The sequence below is a fragment of the Pseudopodoces humilis genome, chromosome 1, assembly GCF_049639895.1.
Source record: "Pseudopodoces humilis isolate 2021_Gansu_Grassland_sample_001 chromosome 1, ASM4963989v1, whole genome shotgun sequence".
Lineage (NCBI taxonomy): Eukaryota > Metazoa > Chordata > Aves > Passeriformes > Paridae > Pseudopodoces > Pseudopodoces humilis.
The window spans coordinates 126705688-126719386 of record NC_142200.1 but is presented as its reverse complement, the minus strand read 5'-3'; the positions used below and the strand labels follow the sequence as shown (position 1 = coordinate 126719386).

The window sequence follows — 13699 nt, the reverse complement described above, 5'->3', positions numbered from 1 at the left end:
GTTTACTGTTAACATGTTAACTGTGAACAGTTTAGTATTTGGTTAAATGGAAATATATTTAGTCAGGTAAATCAGTAATAATAATAATAATCATCATCATCATCATCACCATCATCATCATCATCCTTTTATGGTTTTTAAAATAAAAATGGAGCTCAAATGTCTAATTTTAAATGCCTTGGCCTCTTTATGGAGAAGGTTTATATATATGGTAATAAGATTATTTAACTTCTTTTGAGATGTTAGAACTTTGCAGAATTGCAAATAAGTGAAAAAAATCTTAAAAATCTGCATTATGATAGATGGTTTGGTTAATGCCACACTGACCTGCCTTTTGGGCAGGATACAGGTCATTCAATATATTCACACATGGCTTGAAAAGAGGGTGGAAGTAGAGTGATGAAATTCTCTTGTATATTAAAGAGGTTATTAAAGATAAGGACTGATTATGAAGTGCATTAGAAAGACTAAGAAGTTAAGGATGTGATTCAGCTCCTAAACTTTCATGTCTACATGGAAACATTTTGGCTGAACTTTTGTAAGCGGAAAGCTGCTCACAGTCCCATAGGCAGTGGGACTTAGAGAGCTTCAACTCACTACTGGCAACACAATAAATCAGTATCATTAGAAGAAAATAAAAGTATTGTGCAGTCTGTGAGACTTCACATTGAGAGATTTGCCAGCATCTTGAGATTAAGAAAATGCATATGAATAATAGAAGTAAAGAATGAAAAGTTCCTTTAAGCAATTTCTTGGATAATATTTCTGGACTCCATGCTACCTTGCTTTAGACAAATCAAATTGAATTAGTTGAAGATTCAAAGTCACCAAGCCTCTCCTGCTGGTGGCTTCCAGAGCCAGTGGCACCCAGACAGCACCCAGATGACGCTGTCCCCACCTGCATCTGCCACCTGGCACTGCAAAGTGAGATGATGCATCTGTACCCATAACCTGCATTACAGAGGTGTGGGATGCACTGATCCAACCAGATATGTAAATGGACTGTACACTCCAAAACTGAGACCCAAACTATCTGTAGGCTGAGCTTGATCTGGAGTTTGTATTTTGAGGAACTGAATGTACTCTTTGAAACCTCAACATGGCCCAGTAACAAAGAATAAAAGTTCAGCAGCTGTGTTCTGTGTTATGTCACACCAGTACCAATGCCACCAAGGTGAAGTCACCAGTTCAATTCAAAAAGCAGAAAGTATTAGAATGGAAAGGCCAAGGAATTGCACTAAGAATAGACTTATTTATTTTATCCAAGGCTATTACAAAATAACTGCCACTTTTCAGAGATACTGTATTATGTGTCATGAAAACTAATTTTAAAAGAGCAATTTAATAATCCTTCTGTGAGGACAAAAGATATTGAAGACTGTTAAAAGGCCTTGACCTTTACTAGCTGAATGGCTGTTTATTAATCTGAGAACAACCACTGACTATCAGTACTGATCATTAAAAAATTTTTCACTCATCTCAAATAAGCTCCAAAATGCCAAAGGTTAGATTTATCTTAGGTATGGACAAGAGATAACCCTTAGATATACATATGTTTCTTCTATACTCTTTAAGTATAATTATCTAAGTGTATTAGTTAAACTTTTCTGGCAGCATTTTTATTATTATAGATGTTTGAGCATGGAAATATCTTTACTATAGACTTCAAACAGCAGGCTGGGGAGCTGAAAGTTGATAAAAGAAGGAAGTTTCTTATTCTTCCTGAAAATCTGCTGCTGAAGCCTAACAACAGACCATAAATATCGTATTCATGTAGATGGATTCTAGAGAAAGATGTATGTATTTTACAGCCATGAAAATATGTGAAAAGACTGACAGGAGAGCATACAAGATTCAACAAATATAATAGAAGTATCTGGTTCTACTGTCTTGGGCTCATCAGTGTGAAATGACATAAAAAAATTACTGTCATTTGCTGTGCTGAAGTTAAAGAGACATGATTTTTCCACCACATGTATGAATAGCTTCTTTCAAACTCATCATCCTATTTCTTTTTCCATTTCTCAAGTACTCTGCAGCAGATTTCCCGATCAAGCATTTTGTTGAGAAGAATAAGAAATGAGACTATGAAAAACCATTTGTCAGGAAGAGGAAAACCATGATGGATGGCAATATTCCAAAATTTTATAATAAACATTCCCCATATCTAGATTTATTTCTGTGAATTTTCTAATTAAATTGTTGCCTAAGAAACAAAACACAAGTGTTTTTATGGTACATCTTTTACAAAGCAGCTTTGTATGAATTTGTCTTGTATGACTTAGATTGTTAGCCACACTATCAATGATCCTGTCGTAGAAAGTCTTTGTATCAAACTGATAAATGAAAGATCTTTCTGTACCGAATACTGATGTTAATAACTCTCCAATGGGCAAGATAGCCTTATTCACATAAAGAAATTTCCCAAAGTTTTGCAAACCAGACTACTTCCTAAATGAACTGGACATTTTATCCAACTGATTTTGCTTGACAAGGTGTAGACATTAACTCTAAATTGTCTCTTTTAGATAACACTAAGGCATTAATTGTCATAAAATCTCATACCCCAGCCAATTTCAAAGTTGTCCTGAGTTTTTACAGTACACAGGCAATTAAAAATTATTATAACTACTCAGACTGAATGTTTTAACCTTCACCTAGAAATACTTAAAATCTTTAAACACAGGCATTGTAGGCAAAAATATTCTCGAAAAAAAGCTTCCCAAGTGATGGCAAAAGTCAAGACACATATTCACGTGATTGAAATTCTGACATAAGTGCTGTGGCTCTAGGGAGGTCCTTGGTTGAATCCCATCGTAGCCCTAAAAATATTCTTGGAGACCAGATAAGAAAGTGGGTGCATGTGATAACAATATCAAGCCTTCATCACACAGTAGTGCACGACCCAGGTGGGGACTTTATTGCTGTGCAAATAACACCACTAATAAAAAACCTACTGACAAAAAAGGATGGTAAAGGATAAAGGTTCTACAGAGTTTCTGCATGCTCTCTCCCTATATAAATAACATATTTAACTACACATATACAACTACATCTTACCTTGTTTCCTTGAATGCCTTTTGGGCCTTGCTGACCTGGATCTCCCCTGATACCCTACAAAAAAGTCAAAGCAAAGACATGTATAAATTTTGGGGTTTTACTTCCCCTGAATGGGGCACAGTATAATATAGCATAATTCTAAGCTCTAAAGGACAAGAATTTTCTGCATCATGCTCTGTGAAGTGCCCAACACATTGAATATTGTTAATATGCAAAAACCAGTGACAGCAGAAAAGCATGGCTGTTTTTCACAGAATTGACAAGTTGCATGCAGAAGAAACTTAAAGAATATAATCTTTTTATCTGGTAGCTTTTCGTTCCCTTACCTGAGGTCCCCGAGGTCCTGTAGGGCCCACAGAGCCCTGCAAACCCTGAGGAAAAATTAGATTCAATTATCAGATTAAAAGGAAATTTCTATATGCTTTCAAATATCAAACACTTGACATGCACATGTAATGGCTCAAATCTCTGTTCAAGCATTTTCTAGAGACTTTATTCTCTTACCAGAGTACTACTGTGCTCATATGGTATTCAGTAACTGCCTGTTACATTCCACCTTCAATATTTGGTTAAAACGCTTTTCATATACCAGAAGCATAGTGAATGTCTACTTAACATCTTAGCTATTTGATTAAGAAGTTCTTATTTGCTACAGGTTTTTAAATGTAATTTCTAGAAGCATATTATATATAGAATCCTTAATAAAAATGCTGCAGTGTCTATACCAGAATAACTTCAGGTAATTTTGTCTCACTAACTCAAACTGCTAATCAGGAGCCTGGCAGAATCACACTAATAGTTCACAAAATCCATTAAAAATCCAACCAAAAAATTTAAAAAATTTAAAATGCCACGTTTTTTTTATTCCACTAGCTTTCTACATTTAATGAGTTCTTACCAGTCACCACCACTGCAGATTATTCAAAAATCTTTCTTCTTCAGTGTTTTTTGTTTAATTACCATAATGCATATTTCACTTCAACTTGAGTCAATACTTGCTTATAAATTATTTATAAAGCAAAAATAGTTTTGAGCAAATTTACTGGTTTTATATTTCTCTTACTTCCCTTTTAATTAGTAACATCTCTACAGGCAGAGGCACTGGCAGACTGCTGCATTTTTCAAGATATGTGTCACATTTTGAACTTCTAATAGCCTTGACAAATTTATCAGTGATACCTATGCAGACACTCCACTGACTGCCCCCCGCCAGGATTCAGAGTCAGAAATTATAAACAATTCTCTGCTCCCTGGCATTGGCTCCCAGGCCAAGCATCAGCCACCAGAGAGAGAGATAACCCCTCTCAGTTCCAGCCCATTTCCAGCCCAACTACGTAAGCAATGGATGGTACAAACGGTGATATGCTGATGCAATGATGGCTACTTTTGGTAGCATACAAATGTATGACTTGAGTCAGTTTTGATTTCAAAGCCAAACAGGAATTGTCTGAATTTCAAGCTTGAACAGCATTTGGAAAAGCTCTGATATACAGCACCAAAACTACTGGATTCAGTCTGATTAGTGAGATGAGAAAGTGGTAATAAATGCAACATTTTCAAATTGGACTCCCAATCATGCTTCAGTAGCCATCACCCCAGTTAAAGATTGACCTCAGAATAATGGATTTGCTTCTCATACATTTGGCTATACATGTTCTGTGTCTGATTTTATCTAGCCTAGAATGCTTTCTTTAAAAATAAAGCCATAATTTTGTTCTGTCTTCAGGATTTGTGAATGTGAAGGTGGGAATTCTGGAACTGACTGATCCCCTGCAGAGGACAAAGTTGTTTTCATCACTGTCCTCAACAGAAATGAAGAAAGCAGATTTCTGGCAGCCCTGGCATGTTTCCTATATCCAGATTTCTTGGCTGCTTTGATTCTTTGCCAGCTTCTGAACAGCTTCCTTTTAGCTTAGTAGACATTTCATATAACACCATGCTATTTCTCACATGCCTGGATAAAGAAGGTATGATCTTTCTTTATTCCTCTGATAGATGCAGCTCTCTCATTTTCAACTGGTATTTTTGACTTTTCTGACTCACTGAAGTCTGAAATTTGCTGCCATTTTGAACCACAGTATCCCACAAGATATTCTCAGCCTTTAGATTTTTATTATTGTATAATGCCCTTTTTTCTTTGCGATAAATACTTCTGGAATGAATATTTATTAATTCCTGCCTGAAATTAATCATAAAATAGCAGCTTCTAGGAAAACAAAAACTTTTCAAGGCGGTCTTTGATAAAGGTAAGCATAACATGGGTGGTAAAACTGAAGATATCTGGTTTAATAGAACAATAAGTGCAATTTAATTGGTAGTTCTTAGCAGTTCTAACTATAAATCAGCAGTTTTCATGACTCATACAAACTTGCCTGTATGAACTCAAGATACATAATTATGTCACTTAGCAATACATGATTCTTCCATCTTTCAGAATATAAATAAAGCAGGTAAAAATCTGTATTCACTTGCAACACTTCTGCACTCCAGGTTAACACACTGGATAGAAGTGTGAATTCATATCAGCACAGATGGGCTCATAGACCTGAAAGTTTTTCATGTCGGATAGGAAACTGCTTTTATTGTAATATAACTATATATAACTATACTCCCAAATTGAAATTAAACTTCTAAGGAAATAAATGGGGTGCTCTCCATAAGATGCTCAGTCCTATGTAAGCAAGGCTTGGCATTGGTCAGGGCAGCTTTTATTTTAGGTGAGGATCTGCATTTCTCATGCAAAATGGAAAAAAATAATGTGGTGAACTGTGGGTTCAGTTTCCACAAATCATACTTCTACTATGAATGTATCTCTACCACTAGGGAATTATAAGGTATTCCAAATTTACAATAATCTTTTCAGACTGTTTATGAATATGTTACATGATTTTCTAGTATCTTCATCAACACAAAACACTTCAAATAAAAATTATACTTACTATTTCGCCTTTTGTTCCTGGAGGTCCACATTCTCCTCTTTCACCCTTTACAAGAAATCAAAGGGTTCACAGCTAAACAAGATGATTTGATTACATTACATGCATTAAAGACTCTGCAAGCAGTAGCACAAGAGGTTTAGTTGACTCTGAGGACCTGGAAGTGGCATCACTGTATATGGTCTGTAGAAGATAAGATTTCTCTACTCAAGATATTTCTGAAAATAATTGCAAAACATCCAACTTATATCAGAGGATAATACATTTTATAATGAATAAGTTTTGCAGCAGTTTTCTGCTTCACTACACTGTCTCCAGAGATTCTTTCCATGCTCTGTTCATTACTGTGATGCCTGAGATTTTCCTGAGTAACAACTGTGAGATGGCACATATGGAATGAAGAAAGAATTAAGTGTTTCAGTGATGATTTAACATATCGATAGACACATGAAAAGTAGACCATATATGAGTCTGCTATTCCCATTTTCATAAAAACTTACCACAAAATTTATTGAAACATTTTACTAATGAATACAAAGGTTCATAGAGGCACTGCTTTTATTAACAATGTAGTGTCAAAACCAAGAAAAGTAAAAATGGGATTGTCTCTGTTTCATTTCTATGATGGTCCACTTTGCAATTCATCTCTAGAATCCTGCAAGTCACTGAAATGTATAGTTTGTTTATTTTCTTGGAGAGACTATGTTGAAAATTTTCTTGATCAAGCAGTAGCCCTTGTAAGTTAAAAGTAAGCCTCCTTTTGGTAAGTTCTTCAAAAGCTAATGATTTCACATTGTTTTTGTAGTGAACATTTCCTTTCTTTCTAGTCACCTTCTTATTCTAACCCCACTTCTTTTCCTTCCAAAAACTGTATTTCTGGTCATTGACACTTTTTTTTATATTCAGATTACATTCTCTGATTTTGTGGGGTTTTTGTTTTATTTCCAGCAATGCAGTCTGTAAGCATTTGCACAAATTTTGAATTTTTTTCTAGGGTTTGCATTAGAAGCTTTCATGACAAATAGACAAGACAAGCTCTTTTTTCCATTCTTTCACATACACTGTCAGCAAGTGACAATTTATTTTCAGACTACTTTTATTCCACAAAAAACTTACCTTGTCTCCCTTGTAGCCAGGAGCTCCCTATTCAAAAATTGAAAATAGGAAAAAGTCATAAAAGACGAAGCAAAGGCCTAACATACTTCTAATTGAAGTAGAAAAATCCCCAATCCTTCACCCAGTAAAACTGTGTTCTGAAACTATGTTTCAGAAGTTTTACGATTCACAACAATAAAATATCTCTCTGAAATTGTTTAACATATAATTCTCTTCAAATCTAGATGTAGATTTTTTACTCATATTTTAGCTGCAAATATGCCACTTAGTTTGGCAGCCTCCTAGTAGATACCTGCTGCCATTTAAATGGGACTTTTAAACTGAGTTACTCTTATACAGGGTATAGTGTTAATCTTTCTCCAGTGAATCAACGGGAATCCTGAGAATTATCAGTTGTTAGAAGCCGCCGAAGGACTATGTAGTGTTTTTATCAGGTCTGTCTTTGGGATAAGTCTAATGCAAGTCAATTTAAAATCACACAGCTCCAGAAGCTCCCAGTAGCATTTCCTCTCTGTATTTAAGCACATGGTTAGACTGTTTCTCTCAGTATACAAGCTTCTGCAAACTAGGCTGTAGTGTAGTGCTACAGCCTGGTTTAGTCTAAGTGCTTTAATTGAGTAAAGTAGACACACAAAAAATGAAAATAACATTTTTAGTTCAAAAAATTTGAAAAGACAAAATATGAGTTAGCACTGTAGTACTCACATACCTCTTCACCTTTCTCTCCATGATCTCCTTTTTGAGCATCACCCTATTGGAAGCAAAGGAATACAACTGAAATACATATTGCCCTTTCATTTATCCTTATTGCACTAAAACAAATAACGCTGTTAAACAAGCAGAACTGTTTGTTCCTGTTTACTAACATTCACACTCCCTCCTTCCACAATCAAGGATACACATTTCCTGATCATTAACATAGAAAACTCAACTATTGTCATTAGATGACTGAAATCTTAGTTATTAGAGTGAAGCACTCTGATTTAGGAATCTGTGTACTGTTAGAAAGCTCTGTGGAACCTAAAGAGCCTTCAGCTATATTCAGAGACCTCTGCTGTCAGAGAAAAACTAGTATGATAGGCAGTGTTAACTTGATAGCAGTTCAGTTCTAAATTTTTATCTCACACTTCTAAAGCAGCTAACTATAAACTAGCAAACCTCAACATTTAGAACTTATTTTTACATACTTTTTCTTTGCTGTATTCATCTATGGTTTGAATAACTGGATAGAAATTTGCTTTATTTCTTTTAAATTCACATTACCTTGTTTCCTTTTGGTCCTGGGTCACCTTTCTCCCCTTTGCTGCCAGCACTGCCCTGAAACAAAGCAGGAAAATGTTATTATCATTATGAGAATAAAATTCTCCAGCTTGTCTAAGTCTATATTTTAGTCCAAAATCATTATGGAATAAGCTTTGGTAGAAACCCCCACTGATTCAAGTATTGTACATGTGACACGAAATTCATTTAGCTAAACTCACTCTGGTGTTATAAGGTATCTACAAATTTTTTTTTAAACAGGACTCAACGATAAATAAATTTTCTACACAGCATCTGAAAAATCTACTCAGGATGGCATTACAGAAAACAAATACAGTTCCTCCTTCCTATTTCTCAATTAATCACCACTGTCTCATCTCCTCTGCTTAGAAAATAAACTGTACAGAACAGTTTAGGGTCAATGTTCAGCAGTCCTAAGGAAAAAAGTACTGTGTTACCGCTGAAGATCAATAGATCACGTGAACACAGGTTGAGGTGTGGTGCAAGAAAGAGCAGAGTTTATTTTTCCTCCCAGGATTTATAGGCTTCCTACCACGGCCAGGGATTGGATGGTCAGGATAACACTTTCTCACTGCACTGGCCATGAGAGGTGCCCATTACAAGACGTGGAACAGAAAGAATGTACACATATCTATGTTTACAGTTACTCTCCTGGGAAAGTCCTTAGAAAACTATGTTAGCAAGCTCAGAAGCTGAGTTTTCAGGGAGACAGTACTGCACCATTTTTTATTACTCTTTGGAGGATCATGATGTTGGGGACTAGAAATTTTGGTGTATATGTATCTGTATAACAGGCTACATCTAATAATTTTGGATAAAATAACTTAAAAGTTCTTGGACATAAAATTTTAAATTGCAAACAGAGGTTCTGGTACACATTATCCAGATGCACATTATCCACAAGGATTGAATGATGGGCCCTGGTATCATAAGCTACTAATAGTATGGTTGACCTATTAGAGTCTTTGGGGAAAGACAAAAACATCTGAATGTCCCTTGCTTGTCTCTGGGGGAACTATTAAAGACAGAAAAATGGTCAGAGAGGTCACCCACTGTCCGAACTCACACTTTTCTGTTCCTCACTAGAGCCAAGAAATAATGTGCTGAAGTGTCACAAGAGAAAAGAGTGTTGGAGGCAGAGTTTTAGACCTTTCCTCATATATCCATTACCCTTAGACTTTTGAAACTTTACCCCTTACAAAAACAGAATTTGGTGGGAAGCGAAAACCTTTGTCTAATGGACCTTTCCTTTTCCATTGCAAGATTCAAGAATAACTTTTTTATTTGGGCTCCAGAATAATCTATTTATCCACAGTGTTTTATTACTCAATAATAGAAATATATTTTCAGGGTAGTATCTGACTATGGATAGATTTTTTTCTGAGCTCTTTGAACAGTGGCCTTTCACTGCCAACATGACATGCTACAATAAATCAATCTTTTTGCAGTACGGGCACAGCTAATGTCTTGTTTTGTACATAGTTCACATAGTAACCAATTAAAGTACTCTGCAGAATTGATCTTGATTAAAAGTAAAATTCTTGAGCCTACTCATATAAATGCATACTTACTGAATCACCTTTGTCTCCTTTTAGTCCCTTTCCACACTCACAGGTCTTCCGCACACACTACAGGGTTAATAGATAAAGGAGAATGTTTTTCAAATATATTACTTCAAATTTTTAAAGAAAAAAAAATATGGTTTTGCCTAGCCACAGATAACGTAATAATGGAATCATAGGAATAAATGATGTTCCAATATATTTATTTCTCATAAAATCAACATTAAACTTCCATACAAAGCAACCAAAATGTGTTACTTGATTTATTTATAACAAAAAAAACCCTCTTACTGTAGAGACTGTAGTCACTGTAATAATTACAAATATTTAACATAGCATATACATAGTACACAGTACTGGGAAACCTTACACAAATTTTGAACCATTTTAACATTGTTATTGTTTTCTAATGAGACCACAAATGAATTTGCATATCTTACATTAGACCTATTCCACTCTTGTAGGAAGAATTCTTTATGTCTTACTATTGATACTACTCACTAATGAGCTAACACTGTAGATTTCTCAAGAGAAAGGACAGAAGAAATTCAGGAAAGTTAAAATAAAAGTAATCATGGTCGGAAAATTTAACAAGAGATGGAAGATTGATTAATTCTCAAATATTGTTGCATTATAGAAGAAGCAGACTTTGGGAAGTCTAGTGTCAATAAGAGCAATCACACACAAAGGTCAAAAACCCTACCTGCTTCTGGAGCAAGGATTCCTGAAAAGAAAAGAAAATAAAAATAATATTTTCATATAGATATTATTTAATTTAACAGAGTATTAAGTTTTCCTCTCTAGTTTATAGAATCCAAGAAGAATGGTAGAGTTGGTAAATACCCTCATCCTTCATTCCTTCCTCAAATGAGCAAGAACCAGTCTGCGGAATTACTCATACAGAAAGGAGTTCTTGGTAGGAAGAGAGGGCTATTCCATGTGAAACTCCGTGATCAGACAACACATGAGAATTAACAGCATAGCTAAGCAAGGCACAGTGCTAACAACAGGGACTGTGAAAAGACTTCCTAATCAGAGACTTCCTTTGAAAGGCCCTACAAACAATACATAGGGGAGGGACTCAGTGATTATGCATGAGATCAAGCTACCGTCTAAAGTATTTTCATATGCTGAGAGACAACTCTGTGTGCTGGGAAATGTGATCAGGACAGCTGAGCTACTATTGTCCAAACACACAACTCCTTGAAGAGTGGCTGAGAAAAGGAAGTTCCATCTGCCCTGACTCCTGCTGTAGCAGAGAAGAAACCACAAAACCCTGCACTGTCTTCAGGGCTTACCTAATCAAAATTAGATGAAATCTGCCAAGGATAGACACACGACAATATTAACATCAGGACAACTTACCAGTTGCAATGCTACATCAACTACCAGGTTCTGATCATCCAGGCATAGAACATGTTTAGAGGACGAATCACCAGATATCGAGCGCAATTTTTCTTCTTGGACTGTTTTCTTAGAAAGGCCAATGGTAATAAAATGTATTCCAATACTTCTAGCTGTTGCGGCTGTCCCTTGGACATTAGGGCTGTTTGGATGATCCACACCATCAGTCATCAAAAAAGCCACTTTCACACTTGTCTTACGACTTTCAGTTTTAAACAGCTGAGTGGCATTTGAAACTGCATAATAGGAATAAGTGCCATGGCCAATAAAGCCCAGAGAACTGATTTTCTCCTTAAAATTCTGGACATTTTTCCAGGCTGTAAAGGGATGATCAATGCTAACTGTGCTGCTGAACTGCATGCTTGCTAGTTTGACATTATACATGTGAGACTTAACTGGCTTCATCTGGAAAATGCTGTCAGTTATATTTTGAACAAAATTCTTCTGTAAATCAAACAACTGATTTTTGGCACTTTCTGAACTGTCCAAGATAAAGACTATATCAACAAGACACATATCACCTGTAAGGGAACAAGAAAGTGAAATCTATGAATGATGAGAATACCTGTACAACAGATTTCAGATAATTCTCAGCAAAAATAGTTTTCACAAAGATTCCTCTCTCTTCTCAGTAAAAATTTTAACAATAAATTTCACTGTAAAAATCCAAGGAATTCTAATGAAAATAGTCAAGTTAGGGTTTTGATATGTTTTAGTATTTTAGTAAATTTTGTATAGAAAATGCACATGCAATTTCAAACAAAAAATCAGGTCTCCTATAATTTCTCTTAAGAGATATACATGTCAATGAAAATCATTGGTCAAACTGGAATCCATGTCCAAGTTGTCAAATATTTTCTAGCCTTTATAATAAAAATAAATAATATTTTATATATTTACATTAAATTTATCAATTACTACATAATTATGCTAAAATGCATGGATACATGCAACACAGTCAATCAGAAATTTTAAGAAAATGGTTTTACCTTCATCTTTTGGCATAGGAGAGTAAATATTCTTTCCTTTTTTTCTGTTTTGTCCATGTACTATCTGGTTTGTTATCATAGCCAGAAGTATAAAGCAAAAGAAAAAACATTTTTTTCTCATAATAACTTTCATCCCAAATAGACCTTTCCTTCCTGTTAAAAGTAAAAAGCCAGCTGTGAATACCTCATTAACAGAAGCAAATAAACAAATACATATACTTTAAATGCATATTCATGGGAAGAATAGTTCCAGAGAAAAATATATAGAAAACAATTATAAAAAGTCACTGTGTAGGTAATTGAAGCACAGTTACCAGCACTATTTCAACTGTAGCTCACATGGAGAGTTGAACCTGTTTATTACAGAAGAAAATGGGTGTAACACTGCCTTTTCTTTCTTAACAAAAAGTCTGGAGCATCAGTATGAATAATTTATTCTTCTAAGAAACAGTGGCTTACTAATGAAATTAGTAGTTAATAATGAAATATTAATATTACATGGATGTTACAGAATCTGTGCAGTATTTTTCATAAAGATAATATTCTATTATAATGACAATATACTGTTAAAATGAAAATGAGAATGTTTAAATGGGCAATTCAACATATTTTTAGAGAATACTGAACTAAATTAAATACTGAATTAAAACTGCTTTACACAAAAAAAGTCTGTGATTTACAAGTTAATTTTAAATATCATCAATAATGAAGAAAATATGTTAAATGTAAAAATCCTTCCTAAATCTTCTTTTCAAGTCCATCAAGCAGAAAATATATACATACATATATATATAGAAACTGTAAGTGCAGTCCTCTAAAACCAGAGAGGAAATAACAAAGTCTCTTACCTTTGAAGGCATCCAGAAAGCAAACTGTGGATTTAGAAAGATTTCAGTGTAGAAAATATGTCCTGTAGGTCATGCTGGAAAATATGGATTTTTTACCAAAATAAAACAATCTACAAATAAGTAGCCTATCCACTTGTAAATGGCTCTACCTTGCATATAGATATTTTATCTTTTATTGCTGCTGTTTAGTTGGCTACAGTTTAAACTAAGATAGCTGGGCACTTGGCCAGGGCTGAGTGAGAGACCAAGCCATTATATTAAAGGGACAGTGTCAGGCTGGGAGCACAAGTGCTTTTCCACATTAAGTAACTGCACTTTTGCTTTTAAAAAACCTGCTTTTATACAACCTACATCTGTCTGTGTTAATGTTGCAGCACTGGCTAGATCAGAAACGTGAGAGCAGTACAACATCACTTGCAGGCTAGAACTGAAGTCTGACCTGATGGTTTGAGAGTCTGCCAGGACTGCAGGACTCAAAGGTGGTAACTATATTAGCAATTACA

General features: G+C 35.0%; 1 protein-coding gene across 1 annotated transcript in view; it reads right to left on the bottom strand.

Annotated features, from left to right (window-relative positions):
- The window catches only part of COL28A1 (collagen type XXVIII alpha 1 chain), a 60644-nt gene extending 47191 nt beyond the window's left edge, over window positions 1–13453 (bottom strand). Inside the window, exons 1-11 of the mRNA XM_014248780.2 lie at window positions 13197–13453; window positions 12349–12501; window positions 11321–11880; window positions 10659–10679; window positions 9965–10021; window positions 8376–8429; window positions 7822–7863; window positions 7113–7139; window positions 6000–6044; window positions 3387–3431; window positions 3061–3114 (exon numbers count right to left, since the gene is read on the bottom strand). Of these exons, the coding sequence (XP_014104255.2) occupies window positions 3061–3114; window positions 3387–3431; window positions 6000–6044; window positions 7113–7139; window positions 7822–7863; window positions 8376–8429; window positions 9965–10021; window positions 10659–10679; window positions 11321–11880; window positions 12349–12481 (1038 nt within the window). The 5' untranslated portion in view covers window positions 12482–12501; window positions 13197–13453. The remainder of the gene's footprint in view (window positions 1–3060; window positions 3115–3386; window positions 3432–5999; window positions 6045–7112; window positions 7140–7821; window positions 7864–8375; window positions 8430–9964; window positions 10022–10658; window positions 10680–11320; window positions 11881–12348; window positions 12502–13196) is intronic.
- Window positions 13454–13699: the final 246 nt, after the last annotated feature.